General features: G+C 55.7%; 2 protein-coding genes across 7 annotated transcripts in view; one reads left to right on the top strand and one right to left on the bottom strand.

Moving 5' to 3' along the window:
* Positions 1–2974: 2974 nt before the first annotated feature.
* On the bottom strand, positions 2975–15785 carry LOC128331788 (zinc finger protein 467-like). 6 transcript variants are annotated; one of them, XM_053265669.1, is made up of 5 exons: positions 15657–15785; positions 7595–7706; positions 7213–7326; positions 6600–6707; positions 2975–5554 (listed from the first exon to the last, which is right to left on the bottom strand). In XM_053265669.1, exons 2-5 carry the CDS (start codon positions 7626–7628, stop codon positions 3657–3659), a joined length of 2154 nt encoding a protein of 717 aa, XP_053121644.1. In that variant the 5' UTR covers positions 7629–7706; positions 15657–15785; the 3' UTR covers positions 2975–3656. The 6 variants fall into 6 exon arrangements, with proteins under 6 accessions (XP_053121644.1, XP_053121639.1, XP_053121640.1 ...); XM_053265664.1 differs by lacking the exon at positions 15657–15785 and adding an exon at positions 15008–15485; XM_053265665.1 differs by lacking the exon at positions 15657–15785 and adding an exon at positions 15008–15485 and having other exon boundaries at positions 6600–6704.
* A 5114-nt stretch (positions 15786–20899) lies between these two features.
* The window catches only part of LOC128331382 (SCO-spondin-like), a 126140-nt gene continuing 121960 nt past the window's right edge, over positions 20900–25079 (top strand). Inside the window, exons 1-3 of the mRNA XM_053264726.1 lie at positions 20900–21056; positions 22828–22981; positions 23962–24177. Of these exons, the coding sequence (XP_053120701.1) occupies positions 20900–21056; positions 22828–22981; positions 23962–24177 (527 nt within the window). The remainder of the gene's footprint in view (positions 21057–22827; positions 22982–23961; positions 24178–25079) is intronic.

The following is a 25079-nucleotide window of genomic DNA, read 5'->3' as shown; positions in this document are numbered from 1 at the left end:
TGAACCAACACCCCAACAGACACAATGCTGCCCACCTGCCTATGTTAGAGGAGGGTAACCTCTTCATGGTACCCAAAGCCCCACGCCCAGCAGTAGCTCAGCCCAGCTGAAAGACCTTAACAGTAATATATGATTAAATAGAAAGGAAGGAAGACTGCTCACAAGCAAATGTGCCCTCATCAGTTTATTTTTCTACCAGTTTTGAAGTAAACGCTCTTATCTCCTGTCTTCTTCTGAAAGTTTCTAAGGGGTGAGGACAGCTGGGGAGCTGATGATAAGAGAAGCGTTTGTGTCTGAAGACCATGAAGGACACGCTCCTGTGGCAAGAGCTTTGCCCCACAGGATCTATACAATTATATACTATTTGCTCATGCCCACAAGCAGCAAATAGTATTTTGCTGAGCAAACACCAACGGGCTGTTCTCCATCCCATATTGATTCCTGGCTCCTAGGATTCTAGGTCGAATGTGCTTGTGACCAGCATGTGAAGGTGGTATTGCGTGAGAGAGCAGGGTGGGTCGTGGGTGGGAGCTCTCTGGGCTGGAGAAACGTGAAACAAAAGAGCTGCCTGAACTGGCCCAGAGCCATGTCCCTCGGAGAGAAAGCCTGGCTACACTCGTGTGAGCACTCCAGCCCTTCTTCTCGAAATCGTTGTGTCATAAGCCTTCATTTGAGCCCTGCTCCAGATCATTGTCATTCCCATTGTGCAGGAGGAAAGAATGAGTCTTTCAAATACCACCCTAGCCCTATGCATCGGATTATGTTCAATGCATGTACAGTCATAGGAACATAGGAAGCTGCCATATACAGAGTCAGACCATAGGTCCATCTAGCTCAGTATTATCTACACCGACTGGCAGCGGCTTCTCCAAGGTTGCAGGCAGGAATCTCTCACAGTAAATCTCTTCTGGAAAAGTTTGTATGGTTATGTGCAAAAAGACAAGAGTATCTTTTCTAAACAGCAATGGGACAAATTGTGGAAATGGACGTCGGATGTAACCCCCCCCCCCAATTACCTGATGTGCCTTGAAATCCCCCACCCCCGAGTTACAGTACTACCTGCATATACTTCATAACCTTGTGGGTTTCCAAGTCATTGTGTGTAAATCTTTGTAGATATATCATGTACAAACAACCACTTTGTATATAATTGTGCTTTGGCAACGTACTGTATGCTTTGGTAGTTTGTTGGTTCAATAAAAAAATCTTGTCCTATTAAAAAAAAACTTGTCCTATCTTGGAGATGCGCCAGGGAGGGAACTTGGAACCTTGTGATGCTCTTCCCAGAGCGGCTCCATCCCCTGAGGGGAATCTCTTGCAGTGCTCACACTTCTAGACTCTCATTCATATGCAACCAGGGAGGACCCTGCTTAGCTAAGGGGACAAGTCATGCTTGCTACCAAAAGACCAGAGACAGTCTCCTTGAATGCCATGTTACATTCAAGGTTAAATTCATGTTCTGTTCCAACGCACATCTGTGTACAGTGGACACACATCCAGGGCTGAATGCATGGACAGGTATCCACACATTGTTCAACACACATGGCAGGAAAGAACCCTTTTCATCTGTAACCTGCATGTGAGGGAGCTTATGCCAGGCTCACTTTTCAAATGACCGTCACACTAAAACACACACATGTGCACAGATACCTGTACGTACATACAACATAATGTCTGAATAGGACGTATTTGATTCCGCATTCCTAATTATTAACATGCATTGAAATCCACACACTGGGCCACAGATAAAAATGCACGGAGTGTATAAGGGAGGTGGGAGACCTCTGGTGTAATACATCTTTAAGCCAGATTAAAAGTAAGGAAGCAAAATAATAGTGGGACAAGGTATTGGAGGAATCTAGGAGGCTAATGGAGGCCCAGACAGCAAGGTCTTTCCCTCGGCTTGCTGCCAGTCTGAGATTCAGGTCCATTCAAAATGTGCTCAGCCTCTGGGGACACAGCAGCGTCCTCCCTCCTCCACTCCTTGGGCCACTTGAGGCCAGGCCTCCCATCCACGAGATATCCTGCCACTTCTTTTACTGCCTCTGCAAGCAGGCGACAGAGGTCGGGGCCAATGACAAGCCTGACCTATTCTATTATTGGCCGGAGATCAAAAGCGCAGGGCTTCAGTCTGGGCCCAGCAACAAGGTTGCCAACCTCCTGACAGCAGGGAAGGGCAGACTTTGTGGCTGGCCTTTGCTTGGAATCGGAACGCGCGAGGTCGCACAACCTGATTCCAGTTTACAAAGCAAGAGAGCTCACTCAAGGTCTCCTCACAGGTAAGGTGTTACGCACCTGGGTTCAGTGACCCTGAGGCTGCACTCTTTAAGGAGGACCAGATGGAGGCTTGCCTGGTCCCAGCATGCTTCGCAGGAATCCCTGCAACTGGCAGGCACCAGAGGATCCACTGGGAATTGGCCAGTGGGCCACTTTAACCACGTTACATTGGAGGCAGCGGGGGGGGGGAGTGATCTGCCCACCCTTGCCTTGGAGCTCTCAGCTGTTCCAAAGCGAAGACCATGAATGCTTTGCGGATGAGGCCCTTATGCAAATCATGAGGTGTATTGGTATTAGAATGCATGATGCTTCCAAAGAGTTGCAGCAAATTTAAAAAAATGTAAGGTGTATTCAAGACATGATGAGGTAAACCAGGAAACCTTTGCAGTCTTGTCTCTTCCTAAAATGCAGATCTTTGTGCATGTGTGAAAGAAACTGGCAAGAGCCGGGAGGCACAAGGAGATGAGCCAGAAAGGACTTCATACTAGATACTGTCAATGCCCAGAGGGCAGGTTATCTCGGACATTGACTACAACTTCCATAATTCCCAGCCAAAGGCCAAAACAGCTGGGGATGCTGGGAGTTGTAGTCAACAACATCTGGAATTCCCTGTTAGAGGGGATGCTGGTAGGAAGTTGACCTGGTTACTTATTCCTAAGCCCTGCTGCCTTCCACCCCATAAGAATCAGGACCATGGTCAGAATTAAATCACTTTATTTTTGTTTACATCATAGAAGGGTTTTTTAAAAAACGTAATTTACATTTGCTTTATTATGCTACTAAATTGATTGGTTTCGGTTACTGAAAATGTTCCATAGTTTTTAAAAGATGAAAATGTTGGGATATTCAAGTGCTTGTTTCCCCAAATACAATCAAGCTGACAGGTAAGTATACTCAGATCTGTACGTATTCCGTGGTTCTCTGCAAACACCCACAAGTCACCTTTGGCTTTAGCAGCCTCCGAATCTTAGTCTCCATGTTCCCCACACCCACCCAAAGAGAAGTTTCTAGCCCTCAAAGCGGTGAGGATGGGCTTGAAAGTATGCGACCAATCCGTGGTGAAACCACAGAAGCTGCATGTGGAGCCGAGGACAGCTTCCTGCCACGAAGGGTGAGGGTGGAGGGGTTCAGGGCTCTGTAGAGTTTGTTGCCTGCATCCAAGACTTGCCACTGGGAAATAAATGAGGCAAAGCTCCGTTCTCTTAAGGCCATGGCCATTCCAATGATGCAATAAGCAAACGTATGTACATTTGCTCAAAATGCAGCTGGTTCAGGATGCCAGCATTGGGATCAGGGTGCAAATGTGGCAGGGTGTCGTGTGTGTTGTTGTCGATGTTGTTTTAGGCAGACCTGACACTTGCCGGCCAGGAGCCACGGGGTCACTGCCACGTGGATTCAAAAGCCATGGGGAAGATCAATGGCTGCTCTTGCTGCTGCTGCTGCTGCTGGGGCAGAGCACTCTGGGGCATGGCAGCAGGCCAAGAGGGGGCGCTGGTGTGGGTGCGCTCATGCCGCAAGAGGTGTGTCTTGCGGCTGAAGCTCCGGGCGCAGTGGGTGCAGATGTAGGGGCGCAGGCCCGTGTGGACCGCCTGGTGCCGCACCAGGTTGGTCTTGGAGCTGAAGCGGCGCGGGCACTGGGCGCAGGCGTGAGGGCGCAGCCCCGTGTGCACGGCCTCGTGCCGGGCCAGGTGCGACTTCCGGCTGAAGGCCCGGCCGCACAGCGGGCAGGCAAAGGGGCGCTGGCCAGCATGCGACTTGACGTGCGCCAGCAGGCTGGCTCGGGTGCCAAAGGTGCGGCCGCACTGCGCGCAGGAGAAGGGGCGCTCGGCCGAGTGCTGGTTGCGCCGGTGTCTCTGCAGGTGGCGCTTGTGGGCAAAGCTGCGGCCACACTCGCCGCAGGCAAAGGGGCGCTGCCCGCTGTGGCCCCCACACTGGTGGGCAGCCAGGCCGGCCCGGTGCGCAAAGCTCCGTTCACAGTGTGGGCACGCATAAGGCAGCAAGCCCATGTGCCCACGCAAGTGCGCGGTCAGGTGGCGCTTATCGCTGAAGCCCCTCCCACACTCGGCACAGGCAAACGGGCGCCCGCCCTCGGCATGCAGCCGCTGGTGGGAAGCCAGGTTCTTCCTCCAGGCGAAGGCCTTCCCACAGTCGGCGCACACAAAGGGCTTCTCTTCTGGCCGCGGGCAGCGGCTGGCCGCCTCCTCCGCCTCCTCCTCCTCCGGCTCGGTCTTGCTCACTTGCCCCATGCAGAGGGGGCTCCCCGCCGCCTCGGCCTGCACCCCACAGAGGGCTCCGCAAAGCGCTTGCTCAGGGTAGGCGGCCAGGCTGGGGGTCAGGGCCTCCCTCTGCCGGGGATGGTCCATGCCGGCCACGCGGCCCAGCTCTTCTTCGGCCGGGGCCTTCAGAAGGACGGACCCTGGATGCAGCTCGGCAGGGCCCAGGTAGGAGGCGGGGCCCGGCCCCGGCTCAGGCACCCCCTGGTAGGAGACGGCGCTTTGCCCCAGGTGGCTCTGGCTCCGGCCAGGGCCGAGGGCCGGGCCCAGCTCCAGGGAGAGGGCCGCGACCGGGCCCAGGGGCTGGAGCTCCCCGCAGGGCCCCGCATCCTGCCTGCCGCCAGGACCCCCGTGACAGGCCTCCGCAGCCCGCCTCGGCCCCGCAGGCTCCTGGTGGAGGCGCTGGTGCCGCAGGAGGTGCCGGCGATGCACGAAGCTCCGGGTGCAGAGGGGGCAGGGGTGGGGGCGCTCCCCCGTGTGGGTGAGCTGGTGGCGCACCAGGTGGGTCTTCTTGCGGAAGCTCTTGGGGCAGCGGTGGCAAGGGAAGGGCCGCTCCCCGGTGTGCACGCGCTCGTGGGAGCCCAGGTGGATCTTCTGGGAGAAGCAGCGGCCACAGTGGGCACAGGCGAAGGGGCGCTCCCCGGTGTGCACGCGCGCGTGCCGCGTCAGGTGGGCCTTCTTGCCAAAGGCCTTGCCGCACTGGGAGCACGCAAAGGGCCGGGGGCGGGGGTCCCCCTGGCCGCCCCCGAGGGCCCCCCCGGGCTGCTCGCATCTGGGGCAGCCCAGCGGCTTCTCCTCGCTCAGCATTTGCCACTGCTGCAGGGCCAGGCCGGAGAGCTCGCCCAGGGCCCCCTGAGGGCTGTACTCCTCCCCGGGGTTCAGGGCCTCAGACTTGCAGGCGCCCCCCACAGGCAGTCCCGAGAGCAGCACTTCCGCGCTCAGCCCAGCGGGCCACTCCGAGTAGTCCTCGGCCTCCACTTTCACGGTCCGGATCAGCCACTCGCCTGTTGGGACAGAAAAGAGGACTTGGGAGAGATGCAGATGTGCAGGGAGCGGGAGGGATGGGCACAAACAGGTCTGTGCACTCCTGGGAAGCAGGTGTGTGTGTGTGTGTGTGTGTGTTACCTTTGAGGAAGAGGGAGGGTCCCCATTCCTCCCCGCCCCCCTCCCCGCTTCCCCACTGGCACTGTCTCCAGGGGCGTAACAAGGCTGGAGGGGGCCCAGAGACAAAATTTTAAAATGGGCCCCTCGCTGATACACACACACACACACACACATCACAATATATAGTCATGTGACTTGCCTCTCTGGGGGGCCCTTCGAGGCGCGGGGGGGCCCCCAGGCAGCCGCCTCCCCTTGCCTAATAGTAGTTACGCCCCTGACTGTCTCCAAAAACACTGGAGCAGGGCTGCAGCATACCTCCCTGCAGCCCCGGTCAGTGTCGTGCCAGAAATGGCCGGTGCTCCTACGCATGTCACACACAAGCACCAGCCACTTCCAGTACGACACTGACCGAGGCTGCTAGGAGGTACGCATCCACTCAGTATAGCAGAACTACACCCCTGGCCATCACCACATCCCGTGGCAGAGAATTCCATAGGTTAATTATGCCCTGTGAGAAAAAGTACTTCCTTTTGTTGGTCCTAAATTTCCCCACCTTCAGTTTCATGGGATGACCCCTGGTTCTAGTGTTGTGAGAAGGGAGAAGAATTCCTCTCCATCCATGCATAATTTTACACACCTCGATCATGTCTCACAGTGGTTGCCTCTTTTCCAACCCAGATTCCCCTGCTCTGAGACTGAAACCTAGCACGTAGAACAGGGTTCTGGGCCTCAGCCCTGTGGGGCACCATCCGGGGCAGAAGCAAGAGGTGGCAGGCCGAGCGATGCTGCCACCCTCGGAGAGGAGACCAAGAACAGAAGCAAAGCAGCCCCAGGGAGGTGGGGGCGTTTCAACCTGCTTGCATTGAGATGTTGGCAGCTGCCTGCCCAGGGCTGCTCCCTCTGCTGCGGGCCCCATCCTGCCGACAAGGCGGCCAGGTTCCTTACCTGGGCAGCTTCTCTCCAAGCCCCTTGGTTCCTCTGCCCTCCTCTGGGCCTCCCCGGGTTGCTGCCCATTCTGTGTGGTGCCCTCGCTCTCCGCAGGCACAGCTCCTGCTGAGGAAGGAGAGAGAGAGAGAGAACGAAAGAGCATCACAGCCCTGTTTCCAACCTGCAATTTCAGGCCAAGGTCTTGAACTACTACACTCATGTGCAGAGCCTGGTAAGCTTTAAAAAGAAGTCCAAACTCAGCAAGAAGTAGCTCACATCCAGGCTTGAAGGCCCTCCCTCCGCTCGGCCACCCAGAAAGCAAAGGGGAGGGTCCCGCAGATGCCAGGCCACCCCGCCTGCAAAGTCTCTTGCTGATGTCCTGGACAGAGGCTAGCTCCAGCAGCTGCACCAGGCCATCTGAGCAGTGCGCGTCCTAGGATCTCTGGCCATGCGCAAAGGGTGCAGGGCGCTGCTCCCAGACTGCACTGCACCCGCGCAGGACCCGGGATCACGCCTCTCGGCCTGCACTTCGCTTCATTGGGACTGGTCCACACACTGTCACTCCAGACGGATCCCAGTCCAGAAGCCCAGGCGGTTTGTCATGTGAGGGTCCCTAGACCCGCCCCCTGACCTGCATCAGTGCTGTCAGGCGGCTCCCTGGGCTCTGCATCCCCCTGACCCTTGACCGGAAGCGGCCTGCCTTCTTCAGTCTGGGAGACAATCTCAGGCTTGCCAACCGGGGATCCTGCAAGACAGAAAGGACCCAAGTTGCCGTGCATCGTTCCATGCATGTGCTGGGGGGGGGTACTGGGGGGGCACCCTAGAGGCAAAGCACCTGAGCCCCTCTCTGGGCTGATTCACACATGCTGGCATACGGCTGCCTCATCAGTGCATGTGCGAATTGTCTCCACAATGAAGCACTATGTTTGAAAGGTTTCTGATGACACAAACTCCTGTCTGTGCCGTTTGTAGTCACCCCCGGATGAACATGCTGCGTGAACACACAACTTTACCCAGAGCAATGGTGGCTCCGTAATTCTCCCTCATGGCGTCCTCGGGCACTGTCCAGCCCTTCCACCGCTCTGGGGAGAGATAAAGAGCTGCGTCCTCACTCCGCAATGGCACCTGCAACGACAAAAGTCCACCTGCAAGTTGGGAGGCGTTGTGCTCTGTGCTGGGGTGTGCATGAGCCGCTTGGGCGCTTCTTCTGGCAAGTGCCGAACCGGCTCAGGCGCCAGGGTTCAAGCTGGTTGGGCGGGGCGGGGGGCGGTGCCCTTCCAAAGCAGGCACGCTGCCCCTCATCTGCTCACCCAGCGCCCCTCCGCTTTTCTGGCAGCGGCGGCAGCACCCGCTCTCCAGACAGCTGTGCACGGCTGCAGTGCTGGTCCCTGCAGCCTCCGTGTGGCGTTGGCACACACGGGGCATGAACATGGCCGACTTGTGCCTGCTGGCACCGTGCGGAGGCGGAAGGGAACAGCACCGCTGCTGTGCCACCTTTCGGAGAGCGGGCACTGCCGCTGGAAATGCGGCGGGCCGGCAGACAAGCAGGGAAGGAACTGCTTACCTACGTTTTAAGGGAACCACTCCCTGGCCAGGCTATTCGAGCACATCCCTACTCTGTATTGATGTGTGTGTGATTCCATGGATTGGCACCAGTGTGCCAAAGCTGAGCCTAGTTGACACATACACACACACACACACAAACACACACTTAGAAATAATCCAGACTTTCTGGAGACTACAGCCCAATTCAGACATTATGCTGCACGAGCGTGCAGGTGTCCGCATACTTGCTCGTGTGTTTGTGTTCCTATTAGAAGTGAACCTGGATACAGGCCCTTCAAATCCATGGCACAGCCAGGACACGGACTTCTGCACCTGCGTTCAGCCTAACAGGTGAATGGCTGTATCGGTGTACACTATACACTCGTCGTATAAGTGTTGAACAGAACACTCATTTTAAAAGGCCCTTAAGACACATCTGTTTTCTCAGGCTTTTAAACCAATTAATTAATTTTAAATTGCTTGTTTTATATCGTAAAATTGTTTTAACAGTTTTCTCCTGTTTTATATTTGTTATATTTTAAATTATGTACATTGCTTAGGGATACACATATCAGGCAGTATATCAATATGATAAATAGATAAGTAAAACATGTGAATGGGCCTTATATCTAGATGCCCAGTGGATCGTCTGACAAACTAAATGCACATGCCAGGAACATTTCCAGACAAGAAACCACAAAATCCACGCACTGCTTCACACCTTCTACAAAGCCTTCCTGGGCCTACCACAACTATGGTATGCAGGCAATACTCCAAACCAGTCCCCTTAATGTGTGGGGGGAGAGCCTGGGTGTGCAGGCCTCTCCCCACAACAGGCTGTCAAGCTGCAGTCAAATCGTAGCAGGTGGGGCAGGGATAATTCGTCCAAGCTTCCATCCACGCAGAGTTTGACTTCTGCTCAGTTTAACCACATGGAGAAGAGCAGTTGGGAGAAAGCAGCCCTCTTAAGCTGGTTAAGCGTCGGTACAGCCGGTAGCAGGCGGGAGACATGTGCGCTCATGCTCCTCTGTGGTGGTTTGGAGTACTGTCAGGCCCTAAGAAAGGACTTCTCAGACTTGGTTCCCCAGGTGGTGCTGGACTACAACTCCCATCATCCATAGGCACAATGGCTATGGATGATGAGAGTTGTAGTCCAACTACACCTGGGGACCCAAGTTTGTGTCCTCCTCAGCCCAGCGTACAGCTTCCACACTAGTTGGGGCTGCGATCCAGCCCCCAGGCAGTGACTCCTCTGACAAAGAGTCAGGATCAAGGCCCCTGAACCTGCCAAGCCTACGAATGAGGGAGACCTCTCCGAGGAAGAGGAGGAGGAGGAGGAGGAGGAGGAGGCGTCACCAGGCTCCGAAGCTCAGACTGACCGAGAAGAGATGTGAAGCGAGTCCTTCTCTGGAAAGAAGCCGCTCACAGGGCGAAGGGAAGGCGCTTTCCCAGGGTTAGGGTTAGGGTGGCACCGCCGGCACGTCTGGACGGAAGGAGGACAGGCCTGGACAGGAGACCAGCCCCACACTGCCGGGCCCCAAGAGCAAGAGGCCCAGCACCCCCTGCTGGGAAGTGGCCCCGTATGAGCCCCATTCCCCCCGCGACAGGGGGGTGCGCTCAACAGAGGATGGCCGGGCTCTTCTGCAGCCCCCGATCGTTGGAAGGGGGGTCATGCCGGAGGGCTTCTCAGGGGCCGGTGCCCTTTGCCTCCACCCACCCCAGAGCTGGGAGTTCGACGCCATGCCTGCCATGGGGGGCCGGAGAAGTGGCTCACCCAGCAATTCTCTCGCTTTCGGTTTCTAAAGGGACTCCTCCTCCTCCAACACCCCCCAAAGGGCCAGCCCAGCCGCTTTTCAAAAAGCTTCTCCAAAGCAGTTTTCAAAACTAACAATGCGCTGCTTTGTTCCCCCCAAGTAAGGTTTCCAGGCTGGATCAAAGGAAAAACAAAACCAGTTCCTCCTCCCCTGCCCAACTGATGTGCCATGCTTTTTATTATCCTGGAGGAGGAGAGAGCAGAGCGAGACCCACCCAGCCTGCCTCCCCCCCCGCCCCGCTTCTTCACCCTCATCCGTCTCCCTGCACAGAGCACCCAGCAGCACTTCCTGGAGGGCTGCCCCACACGGCCTCCCCGCGGCTTTGTCCCCTCCTCTTCCTGCCTGCCACTTTCCTCCTTTCTTTCATCTTCCCACCCCGCCATCTCCCTCTCTCTCCCTCTCCCCTTCCAGACCAATCTCTCTCTCTCTGCTCCCCCAGGGCTGCTGAATAATTCGGTCCTTGGAGGAAACCACCCCTGCCACGTGGGGAGGGTGCCTCTTTCCAGCGACCCCGGGGGGCCTCAACAGCTCAGCCGCGGATCCTCCTTTCACTGCCAGGCCTCTAAGGCAGGGGCAGGCAGACGTGGCCCTCCAGCAGCTGTTGAACTACAACTCCCATCATCCCTGGGGATGATTGGAGTTGTAGTTCAACAATAGCTGGAGGGCTAGGTTTGCCTGCCCCTGCTCTACAGGAAGAGTGCCGCTCTGCCGGTGCCCCTGAGCATGTGCAAAGTGCCTTTCAAGGCACTCCCAACTAACCCTCCCCTCCCACATGTGGAATTAAAGACTTCCAGGTAAGAGTGTGCACCCCTCTCTCTTTTACGTCACTGCCCTTAGCATTCAGTATTCTGGAATAAGTAGCTCCTGCCCGCCAGATGCCTACCACTCCTAACCATTAGCGTCGTCCCTGCTTTGTCCACGGGCCCATCTTGTTACCACGTCTTACAGCACTGGGCCAGGAGTACCCCAGAGAGGGGGAAGGGTGTGAAGGAGCACCCAGTCGGCAGCATGCACAGGCCCTGTCTGGAATGGGGCTGCAGAACTGGGTGCATTTCTGACCAATCTCTCTCTCGCCTTCTTGAAGCTCCGACGCCTGCTCAAAGGGAACGAGGAGCACCTGGAGCCGCCTCCCACCGCCTCAGCCCTCTGGGCCACGCCCCCTGCCTGGGCCACGCCCTCTGGGCCCCGCCTCCTTCTGCTACCTCAGCCCTCTGGGCCCCGCCTCCCGCCTGGGCCTCCCACCGCCTCAGCCCTCTGGGCCCCGCCTCCTGCCTGGGCCCCGCCCTCTGGGCCCCGCCTCCTTCTGCTACCTCAGCCCTCTGGGCCCCGCCTCCCGCCTGGGCCTCCCACCGCCTCAGCCCTCTGGGCCCCGCCTCCTGCCTGGGCCCCGCCCTCTGGGCCAGGCCTCCTTCCGCTACCTCAGCCCTCTGGGCCCCGACTCCCGCCTGGGCCTCCCACCACCTCAGCCCTCTGGGCCCCGCCTCCTGCCTGGGCCTCCCACCGCCTCAGCCCTCTGGGCCACGCCTCCTTCCGCTACCTCAGCCCTCTGGGCCCCGACTCCCGCCTGGGCCTCCCACCGCCTCAGCCCTCTGGGCCCCGCCTCCTGCCTGGGCCTCCCACCGCCTCAGCCCTCTGGGCCACGCCTCCCGCCTGGGCCTCCCACCGCCTCAGCCCTCTGGGCCACGCCTCCTTCCGCTACCTCAGCCCTCTGGGCCACGCCTCCCGCCTGGGCCTCCCACCGCCTCAGCCCTCTGGCCCACGCAGCCCAGAACGGTCTACTCTGACTGGCAGCACCACTCTAAGGCTTCAGGCCTTCCTGGCTCTGCTGCCCAAGAGGCTTTGAACTGGGAATGGCAGCGACTGCACCTCGGACCTTCTGCCAGGGCTCACCATGGCCAGCTTCCGACTGAATCAGACCATCCGCCCATCCAGTGCAGCAGAGTCCACTGCAGGGCTCGCCCATGTCTCCTGGGCTCTAGCAGCCAGCCCCACCCTCCTGGCCACGTTGCTCCAGAGCCTCACTTGGGTGCCACACTGAGCTTTCCAGGCACCTGGGAATGGCCAAGCCCCGGCTCACCTGGGCAGGTGGCAGCAGCACAGCCTCTCCTTGGTGCGGTGAACTGGAGATGCTGCCGGGGCTGCACCTGAGCTCTGCCACTGCACCACCAACAGCCCCTCCCGTCGGCATCCTGACCACCATCAAGGGACGTCACGGCCAGTCCTTAAGATTACGGGGAAGGCAAGGCGAAATCCCTCCCACTGACTCCCTCCAACCATGGCCCGGCTCCAGTAGTCTTCTAAAAGCAGTAGCTAAGGAAGCCATCAGAAAAGGTGAGGGGTCCAGGTCCTTCTGCCCCCCTGCAGTTCTAGCACCAGTTGTGCTCCCTTGGTGGGATTCCCAAACTGCTGGGGAAAGGGATGGGGAGAGGGCTCCTAAGGAAGACCATCCTGAGCTCACCACAGTTGCGATGGGGGTCCAAAGGCAAAGTGTGACATCGAATTGGTGTCAACTCCTGGCGCCCAAAGAGCCCTGTGGTTGTCTTGGGTAGAATACAGGAGGGGTTGACCATTGCCTCCTCCCGCACAGTCTGAGATGATGATGCCTTTCAGCATCTTCCTAGATTGTTGCTGCCCGATATAGGTGTTTCCCCTAGTCTGAAAAACACACCAGCGGGGATTCGAAGCAACAACCTCTGGCTTGCCAATCAAGTCATTTCCCCGCTGTGCCATTAGACGGCTACCTTCCCAAAAGTCTGGCCTCTGCCAATGGAGACCCCAGCATCCTTCTGCATCTTCTTGTCCCTTGCAGCCACTCCGGCATGGCAGGGAACAGAAGGGGCAGTTGCCAGGCATGCGGTACCCCAGAACCCGGGAACGGGGGTGGGTCCTGAAAGAACCTCAACATCCCCTGAAATTAATTAGCAGCAGGTTCTAGATCTAGACAAGTCCACGGAAGGGCTTCTTCACACAATGCAAAACCAAGCGATGGAATTCACTGACACGAGCATAGACAGCTTTTCAAAGCTCATGGAGGGCAGGAATACAAAGAGCCTCCATGTTCAGAGGCCGTTTATCCCCAATTGCCAGGCGCTGAGGACCAACGGACAGGGGTGGCTACCTCCACCGTGCCTGGGCTTCTGGCTCCTCATAGCAATAGCAATAGCACTTACATTTATCTACCGCTCTATATAGCTGGAAGCTCTCTAAGCGGTTTCCAATGATTTAGCATACTGCCCCCCAACATTCTGGGTACTCATTTTACCGACCTCGGAAGGATGGAAGGCTGAGTCAACCTTGAGCCCCTGGTCAGGATCGAACTTGCAACCTTCTGGTTACAGGGCGGCAGTTTTACCACTGCGCCACCAGGGGCTCATGGAGACCGAATGCAGGCTAATCCAGCCTGGTGCATCTCCATACGAAGGCTGGCCCTACACAGATGCTGGAACAGCAGGCCCACAGATGCAGCTGCCCTATTCCGAGTCAGACCGCTGGTCCACCCAGCCCAGACTTCGGACAAGCAAGTCATGTGCTCTGCCACCTATCTATGGACTTCCCCATCAGTCCCTACCTGGGTTTGTCTGAGCCACAAGCGGTCACTGTTGAACAGTGTTGAAGTGGCCAAGGGTGCCATGCTCTTCTGCACCAGCAGAACCTCTCGGGTGGGCCCACCTCCGATTGGTCTCTAGGGGTGTGCACGGAACGGGATTTGCGTTCTGTTCCAAGCTCAAAACGGAACATAAATGCTCGGAGCGTTCTGCCGGAAACAAGCAGTCAAGCCGGTTGTTCCAACGGAACGAGCTCAGAACGTGTTCCAAGCGCCATTTGGGACGCCTGTTTCCCCCTCGGTTTTCTCTTTCCCGGCATCCACTCTGAGGGAGGGGGCCAGTGGTCCCTCTAATTTTTCTCATCTCTGGGCGGAATGAGTTTTGTTCTGGGCGGCAGGATCAAGGCAATGTGTGCGCACACCTGCATTCAGAGTGGGGCCTTCCTGATTCAGCCTGAGCAGCATCTACAATTAACTGAGCGGACATCCGAAAACTTGTGAGTGTGCGCACATGCGCATGCCAGTGGAGGGGGTTGGTACCGCAGGACTGGTCCTCCTGGTCTCTTTGCCTCTGTCCATGCAGCAGCAACCCAAAGTCCCTTTCCCCCACGAGGAATAGGTGGATTCTCCCAAACATTACCCACACAGGATCCGATGGCAGCTCACCAGAGTTTTGAGGAAAGTGGTTAAGACCCCGCTCGGCAGAGGTCCCCCCTTCTTGTGGGCAGAGCCACCACCAAGCCGAGTAACAGGCACCTGATGCTTAGCGGGTGGTGTGAATCCACCCAAACGCCTCTCTCTGCGCCCACCGGGGCTTCGGCCCAGGAGCCTGACAGCTCCATCGGGGCTCACCTTCGGCGCCTGTCACGGCGGATGCAGAGGCCTTTGAGGGGGGCCAGGGCTCCCCACCGTCCCGCCTGCGCCTGGAGTGAGAGGCTGGAGGGTTCCCAGGAGAGCGGCCTAGTGCCCAGGAGGAAAGGCAGAGCTTGTTCGGGGGCCTCGCTTTCCAGCTGGTCTGGGGCCATCGGGCACTTCTTCACCACTGTCCCCATTCTCTTTCCAACCCAAGGCACAGCCCACGGGGAAGGTCTCCTGCACAGGCTGCCACTGCCAGCCCTCCTACACAGCTCCCATTCATTCATCCCAAGGAGGGGGGCTCGCGCAGGAGAGCCTCCCCAGGGGCTCTGCTGGGAGCCTGGCCGCGCCTTTCCTCCCTGGCCAAGTGGCGGGCCTGGCCCTCCTCCCTCCCGGGGTCCTCCTCCTGGCAACCCTGGGCGCATTGCTCTCGCGCGCCTTTGAAGCCTCCGCGCCCGTCCCCGCCGCATCAGGCCTCCTTCCAGCCCGCCTCCTTTCCCTGCCGCCGCCGCCGCCGCCTTTCGCCCTGCCAGCCGCGAGATCTGCCCCCCCCCCGCCCCGCCGGCAGACATGCAAGTGCAGGCGGAGAAGGCAGAGTCCCTCCGCCACATCCAAGCCGCGGCCGGCGGCGCCAGCCAGCCTCCTGCCTCCTTCCTGCTCCTCCTCACCTGCGCAGCCGCCCCCACGGCCATCCGTGGCGGGCCCGGATCCTCGTGGGAACAGGAGCAGCAGCGCCCCTCAACGCCGCCTGCCCTTGGCCTGCGCAAGGCAACCGGGGGGGGAGCAGCAGCAGCAGCCCCCAGTCCCCGGGCGCCCAGAGAGCCAGCAGGGCGCGCCAGGGGCGGGGGGGGGGCACAGGCCAAGGCGGGGGATCGGGGCCTCCTCGGGAAGGACGCGCAGCCCAGCGCAGCCGCCCGCCGGGCCCCGGGGAAGGAGGCAGCGAGAGAGGCGGGCGGGCGAGGCTTGCAAGCCGAGCCGAGGGTGCTGCTGCTGCTGCTGCGGAGGGAGCGCGCCGCCAGCCACACAGGAGCCCTCCCGGGAAGGAGGAGGCCGAGGAGGACTACATCTCCCAGCAGCCACCGGGGCACGGGCGGCCGGGCGGGGGCCATGTGGCTCCTCTGGCTGCACGCCGAAGAACGAAGAAGAGCCGAGAAGCGGGTGGCGGCGGGGCGCGGGCAGGCAGCAGCGGGCGCCCTCCGGACGGGCAGCTCCGCTTTCGATTGACTTCTGATTTCGCACATTTAGACGTCTCTGGGCCTTTCACCGTTTTAAAACACAAACCACAATGAAAGCATTCAGCCCAGTTGAAGAGTTTACCTGGAAGAGAGCGAAGCCTTGACACTAAGAACTAGAAGCCTGGTGAACGAGCCGGGTCTCCCGGTTTTTCCTTAAAAACACCCAGAGGTGCGAGGCGGCTCTTGGTCGGGGAGCGTGTCCCGAAGTCCCGGGCTTCCCGCCAGCGCTCCTCCTAGTTCTTTCCCCCAGAGCTGACCCGCAACAAGCCTGTGAGGTTGGCCGAGGCGGCGTGATCAGCCCTGCTGCCTGGGCTCGCAACAGACGGGATTTACCCGAATCCAAGACCACTAGTCCCCCTCCCAGGTTTTTTGATCGTGGTCATCGGGAGGTCGTCGTCTTAAATTCAGAGTCCTGATCCTTTCGAGTAAATGCAGCTATAAGTGTATGTGACCCCTGCTTTTTAAGGGGGTGGTCTTAAATTCAGAGCCGTCTTCGATGTGGGTAAATACGGTATCCGGGTGTTGGAATGCTCATAGCCGGGCCACTTATATGCACGCCCATCTGGATGTCCGCATGCATGGTGTGCAGGTGGCGGGGTGCACACCCTTTGGCTGAGAACCCAGGGTTCCAGATGGTGTGGCCAGAGCCCTCCTCATGTGCCAGACCAGCGTGCAGCTGGGAGTAAGGCCTGCAGCTCCTCCGCTCCTGCTCCCCTCTGCTCGTGTTCACACACACTCTGGAAATGTCATGAAAACAGGCCTCTCTTTACTGAGCCAGGGGCCCCGATCCAGCCTCCTGGCTGAGTGGGGGTTTGAAGCCTGGCCTTCTTGCTCCAAGGTCAGCACTCAGACGCCTGGGCCTCCCCGGGCCATTGTGGCAGGGAATGATGGGAGTTGTAGTCAAACAACAATGCCCCACACTGCCATAGTTACGGGGTGGGGGGTGGCTAGTTGTGGGGCCCAAAAGGGCATGCTGTGCAACTGCCTGTGGGCTCCCCAGCGGCATCTGGTGGGCCACTGTGTGGAACAGGATGCTGGGCTAGATGGGCTTCCTTGGGGGGCCTGATCCAGCAGGGCTGTTCTGGTGTTCTTAAGGGCTCCAGTCTGTGCAGAGTCCCAGCAGATCCAAGATCTGCCCACAGTTTACAGCAGCCCCTACTGACGAGAGCAGCATTTCTCCAAGCTTTGCTCTGCTGGAACTGGGCGGGCCGATAAGTCGGAGGGAGTCGCTGATGCCATGTTGCTGGTCTGGTCTTTGAACCGGAGCAAAGAGGCACTTTACAAAACAAGAACGGTGACTCTCTTCACTGAGCAGGGGGAGAGCAACTGGCCCTCTCCATCCCCAGCACAGCATCCCTCCAGTGGCTGTTGCTGGGGTCTGTCTTATGCTTCTTTTTAAGATTCTGAGCCCTTGGGGGACAGGGAGCCATTTCATGTATTTAATTATATCTTATGTAAACTGCTTTGGGAACTTTTTGTTGAAAAGCGGTATATAACTATTTGTCGTATTCGTATTCCTGGTTGTTTCTATGTTTTTTGGGGGGCAGATCACCTAGCTCTGTATTGCTAACACAGACTGGCAGCAGCTCTCCAAGGTTCCAGGCAGGAGTCTCCCTCCCAGTCCTATCTTGGAGGTGCTGCCAGGAAGGAACTGAACCTGGGATATTCTGCCTATGGGCAGTTTTCGGGGGGGGGGGGATGGTAATACCAGGTGACTTGTAATCACTTTCTGGTGAGCACTGGACCATTTTTATTTTTTTTTAGGAGACATCCCCATTGTGTAGCCATTTCAGTATATTTTATCTTCTGAGAATGAATGATGTCTGTTTTAGAATCCCCCCCACTTCCTCCCCCCCCCAACCAGTTATTGCATACTTGACATTTAGTCATGTTTTGTCTGTATTTAAAGGTGAAGTGTGCTGTCGAGTCGATTTCAACTCCCGGTGCCCACAGAGTCCTGTGGTTTTCTTTGGTAGTATACAGGAGGGGTTTGCCATTGCCTCCTCCCTCTCAGTATGAGATTGTATTTAGAGACCCCTCATAATGTGAGGCCCTAAACTGTAGCTTACTTAGCTTGGGCCTAAATCCGTCACTGGTATTACCAGATGGTGGCTTTGGGGTATTTCCTAACAGACCAGCACGGCAATCTGTGCTTTTCAAATGAAAAATGATTTATTTTAGTTTTAAAGATCTGCTCCCCGCCCCACAAATGATAAATTTAGCCGTCACATGCATTGTGCTATATGCAGTTAGAGATTAAGTTGAAGGTTGTCATGTTAAATATGCTTCTATATTGATTCGTATTTTTGAGAGGGCCCACTTCACAGCTGCACCTGTACTGACTGAAAATACTAACCAGGAACTGAAATGAAGAGCTTGGAAGTTCCCAGATTTGTTGCCAGATTTGGCTTTTTTAAAGCCAAATTTTGGGTTACAGCCCATTTGACCCAAGAGTATACCCCTTAGGTTCTGGCAAACAATTGCTGCAAAACCCCAAGACCGTTTCAAATAAGGGAGCCCCACAGAGGGGATGGAGAAAGGGCCAAGTTTTAGGTAAAATTCCCCTCTCTGCCAGTGGAGCTCCACCTAGAGATGTGCATATTTTGGATATTCAGGGAAAGTCCAGAGCAGTTTGTGGGGAAGATGTGGAGAGTGGGGGGAACCTTGATATTCTTGCAGTATTACTGGACTTTGGGTACCAAGCCTATGATATTCTTTCACCTGTATCTATACACTCTTTTAATATTTTCGCCTGTTCCTTGGATTTTTGTGTGATGATGCAGACGTACCCCAGTTTCTGATATGCTTGAGCACTGTGGGCAATGCCACGCTCGTGGCTCAGGGGTCTAGCTAGTCTTGAAAGCTCCGAGTTCAGGTCTCACCACTGCCACGGACTCCTCATGCAGAGGAAGCCAAGTGGCTCTTTCCCAGCCTTGCTTCTCCTCCACACAGAAAATAGGAAGCATTGTGGGCACTATGACACAATATGGTTGTGAAGATGAACACACTTTGCTGAAGAGTTCTGGATGTGAAACACGATAGAAAGATGGTGTGTGTGTGTGTGTGTTGGATCTGCACTAAGAAACAATAAAGGTGTGTGTGTGTGTGTGTGGTGTGTGTGTATGTTTGGAGGCTGACATGTTTTGAGGGCTGAGCCCTGGGTGGTCCAGACTTCCTTGGGGACTATGGGGAGTGGGTGCAAAAAATCTATGGGTGAATCTTGGAGTGGAGAGAAGGAGAGGCAACCCCACATTATTTTGAGGCCACATGAATCCTAATGTGACACATACCAGGCTTCCTTGTGAAATGTATGTGGGGTGTGTGTGTGTAAGTGACAGTCTTGCCTGGGGACAGCGACCTGCTGTGGGGCTTGGAATTCTTGGCAGGGATGAGCCAGAGACCAGGAAGTGGGGATCAGCGCAGATCCGTCTGTGGGGTGGGAGCGTGATGCAGATGCCAGCAGGGACGGAGCAAGCACAAAGGAGAGAGCGGGGCCAGTGGCCCAGAAGCCCAGAGGGGCACATCCTAGTAACGCAGAAACATGTCCGGACCACTGCAAGGCGGCCGATCAGCTGCCCCCTCACGCCTGCCCTCCCAGCCCCAGCCTTTTCCAGCCAGAAGACGTGCAAGTGGGGGGCAGGAGGGTGTGTGTCTGTCTCTGTCCTTCCGTCCCTCCATCGTGGCATCCCTGAAGTCTGCCCTTAACTCCCCCTAAGAAAAAGGAAGGAAGGAAGGAAGGAACCTTGAGCTCGTTGCTCCCCTCGAGCATCTCCTTAAATGAGCAGACGGGAGCCCGGGAGGCCATGAGTGTTGCTCGTGAGGTGTCTTGAGAACCGGCCATTTTTGCAACATGGCATCTTTTGTCAGCCAATAGCAGCAGAGCAGTCAGTTGGCAACTGAGAGCTTTAGGCTGGAAAGAGGCACAAGTGTTGTCAGTGAGTCAGAGGCAGTCCCCCCCCCCCCGCTTTTAAAATTTTATTGGTTTTTACAATATCTTAACATTCTCATTACATCCAATTAGAGTCAGAGGCAGTTTGGAAGAAGATTTCTGGCCCGTGGTGTGTAGTTGCCGGCCACACTGCAGATTCAAACCCGTTTCAACACTATTGAAATGTTTGGGAATAATAATGATAACGATATTTATTTGTTAGCTGCCCCATAACAAATTCTTCTCTGGGCAGCTCCCAACAGAGGATTAAAACATGCAATAAAAACACAAAACACATCCAATCATAACAAACAAACAAAGTAAAAAGATACAATACAAAGCAACTTAAAAACTCACTTTAAAATTAGTTAAAAATCAGAACAAATCTGAAAAGCCGAATTTAAAAACCCAGATTTAAAAGGCCCGTGTGAACGAGGCCTTGATTCCCACTCAAGTTCCTTTGGGCTCTGTTGTGACTCCAGCACAAAGCACACAGTCCGCTGCGACTCCTAGCCCTCCAGGTCTAGGGCAGGCCCCCAGATGTGGTTGGACTACAACTCCCATAAGCCTCCCACCATCCTTCAGTCACCAGCTTCACTGTGCTCCCTCCCTCTCTCGGGATTTTAAAAAAGAACCTTTAGACCCCATCTTTTTAGAAAGGCTTTTTAGTGTTCTATCCACAGCTGTCTCTGGTGGGTTTTTAATTTTTTTAACTCTCAGCTTTAAAATTTAGTTTTAACTGGGTCTTGCCTGTAGCTATTTTGTTCACGGATGTCCTGTTGTTGGTTGTGCTGCTGTTTTTGTGAGCTGCCCTGAGCAGCAGCATCGCATTGGAGGGACCGAATACGAATCTTTGAAATAAATGTGGCTGGGGATGATGGGAGTTGTAGTCCAACAAATCCGGGGAGGACCCATGGCTGAGGGCTGGTGGGCTAGGGCTTCCTAGCCAAGAATTCACAGCACCAGCCACCGGATGTCACAGGGTTCTTGAGGGAAGAAGTCCTTTCAAGCCAATTTCAAACCAGGCAGGGAGGAAATGGTGGGAGATGTCAGGCAGGCCAGAAAGGTGCTTGGGCAGAAGAACCAAGGGGGGGGGGCAAGGATGTGTGCTGTGGGGAGGAGGCCAAGGGAGCCCTAGTATACACACACACACACACAACACACACACACCACACACCCAGCAAGCGGCTCTCAGCCCCACAGAGGTCCAGATTGTGAACCAGCCGGCTTTGTCAAAGCAAAGCTTGCCAGAGTCCTGGTCGACTTGGCTGGAGATGTGACCAGGCTCTTTTGCCTGGGGGCAGGCTCTGACCGGCAGCAGGGAGGGGGGCAGGTGAGGGTTTCCATGATCTGAATGGGCAGCGTGAGTGGACAAAGCCGCCCTGACGTGGGAGGGGATGCTCCAATCCCAGGGCCCCCAGGTGCCTCCCGAGCTGGCCGGTGCTGCTGGAGATAAAGGCCCCCTTCTTCTCCTGGACCCGCCTGCAGCACTCTCCAGCTCCCGGCCCTGGCCCTGGGTGCAAGGAAGGCTGGCCTCGCCCCTGGCTGCAGCAGGTAAGAGGGGGCAGCTATCGGGCAGGTGGGGGGCTCACCAAAAGAGGGGCAGGTGATGGCTGGGGTGGAGTCCCACCTGCCCCTTCCCCCAAGCAGGGGATTGGGAGCCCTCCAAAGAAGCTTCCTGCTGGGAAACCTTTGCATAAAGATGTCTGCCAAGATATGGAGGGTCCGACCTTATACTTTTCGAAGCTAAACCAATCCAATGCATCAACATCCAGGATAGGTTAGACCTGAGTCAAAATTGACATGGTAAAAATGGACATCTCTTTTGGCTATACTGCAGCTGATTTGCACTATTTGGGGTCAGGCAGTAAAGCCTGCTGGACTCAGCCAGGCAGCTGGTTTTCCGTGTCCCCGTGGCAAGTGCCACATCTGACTTCTGTGGGTAGACTCAGAGGAGCTCGTGTCTCTCCCGGGCAGGCTCTGGGATTCCAGAAGGGGAAGGGGGCAGCCGGGCAACCCTGCCTCCCACTAAGACCAGATGTTTGGGAGCTTTAGCAACTCAGTGCCTAGGGCAAGCACTCTGTCCAGTTCAGAAGCACTTTTGTGGTAGAAATCTATTTCCATTCTATACTGGAATGATTCTGAAAGACAAGCAAGAAAATGAAGAAAATCCAGATAAATTTCTACTGCACTTTGAAATTTGCCAGACAGCAGGCTTTACTGTGGGTTTACTGCAAGGCTATACTGCGAGTTCAAATTTGTCCCCAAAAACCAACACAAAAAGTGGGTTTTTTATTCCACACATAAATCAGGCTACACTCCAACGCATAATAAAGAACCTGAACTATGTGTGAAGTACTCCCCGATAGCTTTCAGAGACTTCGGGGTAAATCTGGCCACTATTCCATTCCAGAGGAGAAGCAAGCTAAAAGTCCCATCTGGAAATGCTCCAGATTTACTATTTAAATTTGGAACTTGAAATTTGAAACTTAAATATAATTTTTTCTTTAAAAAAAACACCAACATGTTGAAAACTGAGGGGGGAAATGCTTTAATCCTGTTTTGATTTTGGAAAGTATCAGATATGAAATCCTATAAGATGCCAATGGCCAAATATAATATTAATCATTCAAATACCAAATACAATCGCATGCCAAATATAAATACTGTCAAATATTAGATATTGAAATCAAATATTACTGGATGTCACATACCATCATAAAATAGAGAATATACCATTAATATGTGACATTAAATGCTGAGTGGAAAATTTCCGGGAGTTCATGTCGGCTTCCCTTGCTACTATTGGAAGTCCGGTGATGGGCACTGCAAACTGGCACCATCACCAGTGTTGCAATGGTGTCGCCATGATATCCGATGTGGTTTTGGCACCAGGGCGTTTTTCACACAGCAGCCTTTACTACGAGTTTATTGTGAGGCTGTACTGCGAGTTCAAAGTTGCCCAAAAAATCCAACCCCCAAAGTGGATTTTTTCATCAGGCTGCACTCTAACATTCAATGAAGAACCCGAATTGTGTGTGAAGTGTGTTCTCCGATAGCTTGCAGGGACTTCGGAGTAAATCTAGCCGATATGTGACTGCACACCTTCCATTCTGGAGGAGATGTGAGCTAAAAGCCCTGTGTGAAAAACGCCCCGGGGAATCTTTGCAAATACTACTTTTGACATGAAAGTGGGATCGATACCTTCACCCTCTTCTTGCTTGTTCTCAGCTCGGGATCACCCCCTTTGATGTGGCTGGAGTGTGATCCCTTGGTTAACTCAGTCCCCGTGGATTGGGATCCTTCTGAATCTTCACTTTTCCAGAGACAGGCTGGCCGACCGGACGCAGCAAGTGGTGTGATCTCTGGGAGGAGATGCCGAAGGCAGCCCAGGCCAGAGGGGCTTGGCGCAGGGGGCTGCTGGTGCTGAGTGTCTTGGCCTGCTTCTCGCTCTGGGAGACCCAGGCACTAGCCAATGGGTAAGTCTGAGCTTCTCTCAGGCCCCATTCGCCCATGTGCTGTTATGCCCCATGGCCTTGCTGCTGCTGCCTCCTCCTCCTCCTCTCCTCCTTGGATGTACTTCCAAATCACCGAAAGATGTTCACCTAATACCTGGGCAGAGCTCCGATTTGCAGGGGGCCCTGACACCCCAGAGAGGAGAGCCGCCCACCCCCCGCCGGGGTGTTTCTGCCTAGGCACTTCCCACAGGCACTTGGCCAGCTGCAGTTAGGGGCAGAATGCCGGGCCAGACGGACCTCGCTCTGGCCTCCTTCCAGAGGAAGCCAGTTCTCCGCTGGAAGAAGCCACAAAGGGTTTGTTAAAAGGGGTCCGAGAAGGGGCTCTGAGAGCCCAAATGACTAGACGACGGAACAGGTTCTCTTGCTGTGCCAAGTCTTGAAGGTTTGCCTAATGTTCCCCTGGGAACCCAACATGACCTTGTTCACAGTCCAAGAGCACCCGCAGGCGGGCAGGGTCCCCGTTGGCCCAGGGCAGCCGTGGGGAGCTTCCAGCACCAGAGTCCATCAGGTGCCTGCATGGCAGGCCACTCTGGCTTGCCCCTCACAGCCTTTCTGCCCCTCGCTGCTCTCCTGATGTCCCACTAGCGGGCCAGCCCTTCACTCCTCCACTCGGTTCCCTCCTCCTCCTCCTCCCGCCCCCTTCCTCCCTGACCCCCTCAGCTGCCTCCCCCCCAGCATTCCACCCCCCTGGGCTGATCCCCTCTTGCTGGATCCTCTCGCTGACATCAGCCACACTGGTCCCTCCCACTGGGCAGAAGGGCGGGTGGTATTCCAGGCCCCCTCCTGGTCAGGGCTGGCCACTGTGGCCACCTGCTTGCTTGACTGCCTGCCCAGTAAGGCGGCAACTCAAAGAAGAGACCACTGGCCAGCAAATCCCGGCTCCACACTGAGCAGAGGAGAGCTCTGTAGGAGCAGGAGCCCCACCCGTTCCTGGATCTCAGGCCGGCCCCGATCCGAAGCCAGAGCAGCCAAGTGAGCACACCGCCTTATTCCGGAGCTGGAGCTTGGTCCTGGGGGCACAGCATCGCCTCTGCTCCTGTGGCCCAGAGGCCACGGAGGAGGCTCAAGGGGTGGGACAGGAGCCTCGCTGGAGGGCACCCGGTCCCCCAGGGCTCCTTTGGCGGGCAGCTGCTGAAGGAGAGGTGGCAAGCGCTGAGGTCTGATGGATCTAGGATGCATTCATGGGGGGGGGCTTGGTCGGGGTGGGGTCTTTCTCGTCCGAGAGGGTCAGAGCCTGGGTGGGTCCTGACACCCCCTTTGGCCCAGAGGGAGTGGGCGATGTGGGGGCGGGGTGAGGAGCTCCTTGCTTGCCTTGGTGGGGAGAAGGAGCAGGAAGGGGCCGGCTCAGCGAAGGAGGGGCCTTCTCCTCTGAGCCCCCCAACTCAGAGGCGTAACTAGGGAAAACGGCGCCCGGGGCAAGCACTGAAATTGCGCCCCCCCGCCGCGTCCCCCCGCTGCCCCCCCAACATACATCTGACTGACACACATGTTTCAGAAAACTTTTATTTTAAAAATTTAAAAAAATACAAAAATTACCAAAAATTTCAAAATGCACTACATACTTAGGTTTTTCCTCACAACAACCCTGTGAAGTTGGCTTGTATCTCAAACATCAGAATTATGATGCAATGATGATTATTATGATTATGATGCCCCTCCCTCACGCCCTGGTTCTGTTCCTGACTTTCCCTTGTGAGTGACTGTATTTTAACAAAACGAAAACCAAGGACTCCAAAGTCATTCGAGGGACTAGGGTGATAGTGCTAAAGACTCCTTATTCTCCCGCTGTTAAAGAAAGACTCCTCTTTTCCAAAACCGCGCGTTATTTACACCAGAAAAGGTTTCAAATGGAGGGGGAAGCATTTGTGCATTTATGCTTTGTTTTATGTTACGATTTCAAAGTTAGAAAAACTATAAAAGGGCCATTTTAGAGAAGATATGCACTGCCTTAGTTGCAAATCCTGCTTTTTTGAGATTCCCTGCAATTGAATAAAGCGATAATATACACCTTTGCTATTTAAATTGGTTGGAGAGTATTTATGACAATAAAAAATGAAAT

The sequence above is a fragment of the Hemicordylus capensis genome, chromosome 6, assembly GCF_027244095.1.
Source record: "Hemicordylus capensis ecotype Gifberg chromosome 6, rHemCap1.1.pri, whole genome shotgun sequence".
NCBI lineage: Eukaryota > Metazoa > Chordata > Lepidosauria > Squamata > Cordylidae > Hemicordylus > Hemicordylus capensis.
The sequence above is the reverse complement of the archived record's forward strand: the minus strand, read 5'-3'. Positions and strand labels throughout refer to the sequence as shown.

Coding starts and splice junctions, on each gene's coding strand:
- LOC128331788 (XM_053265664.1), bottom strand. CDS start 15,448: ATGGCCCCCGCCCGGCCGCCCGTGCCCCGGTGGCTGCTGGGAGATGTA. Junction 7,707..15,007: donor CCGTGGGGGCGGCTGCGCAG/GTGAGGAGGAGC, acceptor TTGTCGTTGCAG/GTGCCATTGCGGAGTGAGGA. Junction 6,708..7,212: donor GCCTGACAGCACTGATGCAG/GTCAGGGGGCGG, acceptor CTCCTTCCTCAG/CAGGAGCTGTGCCTGCGGAG.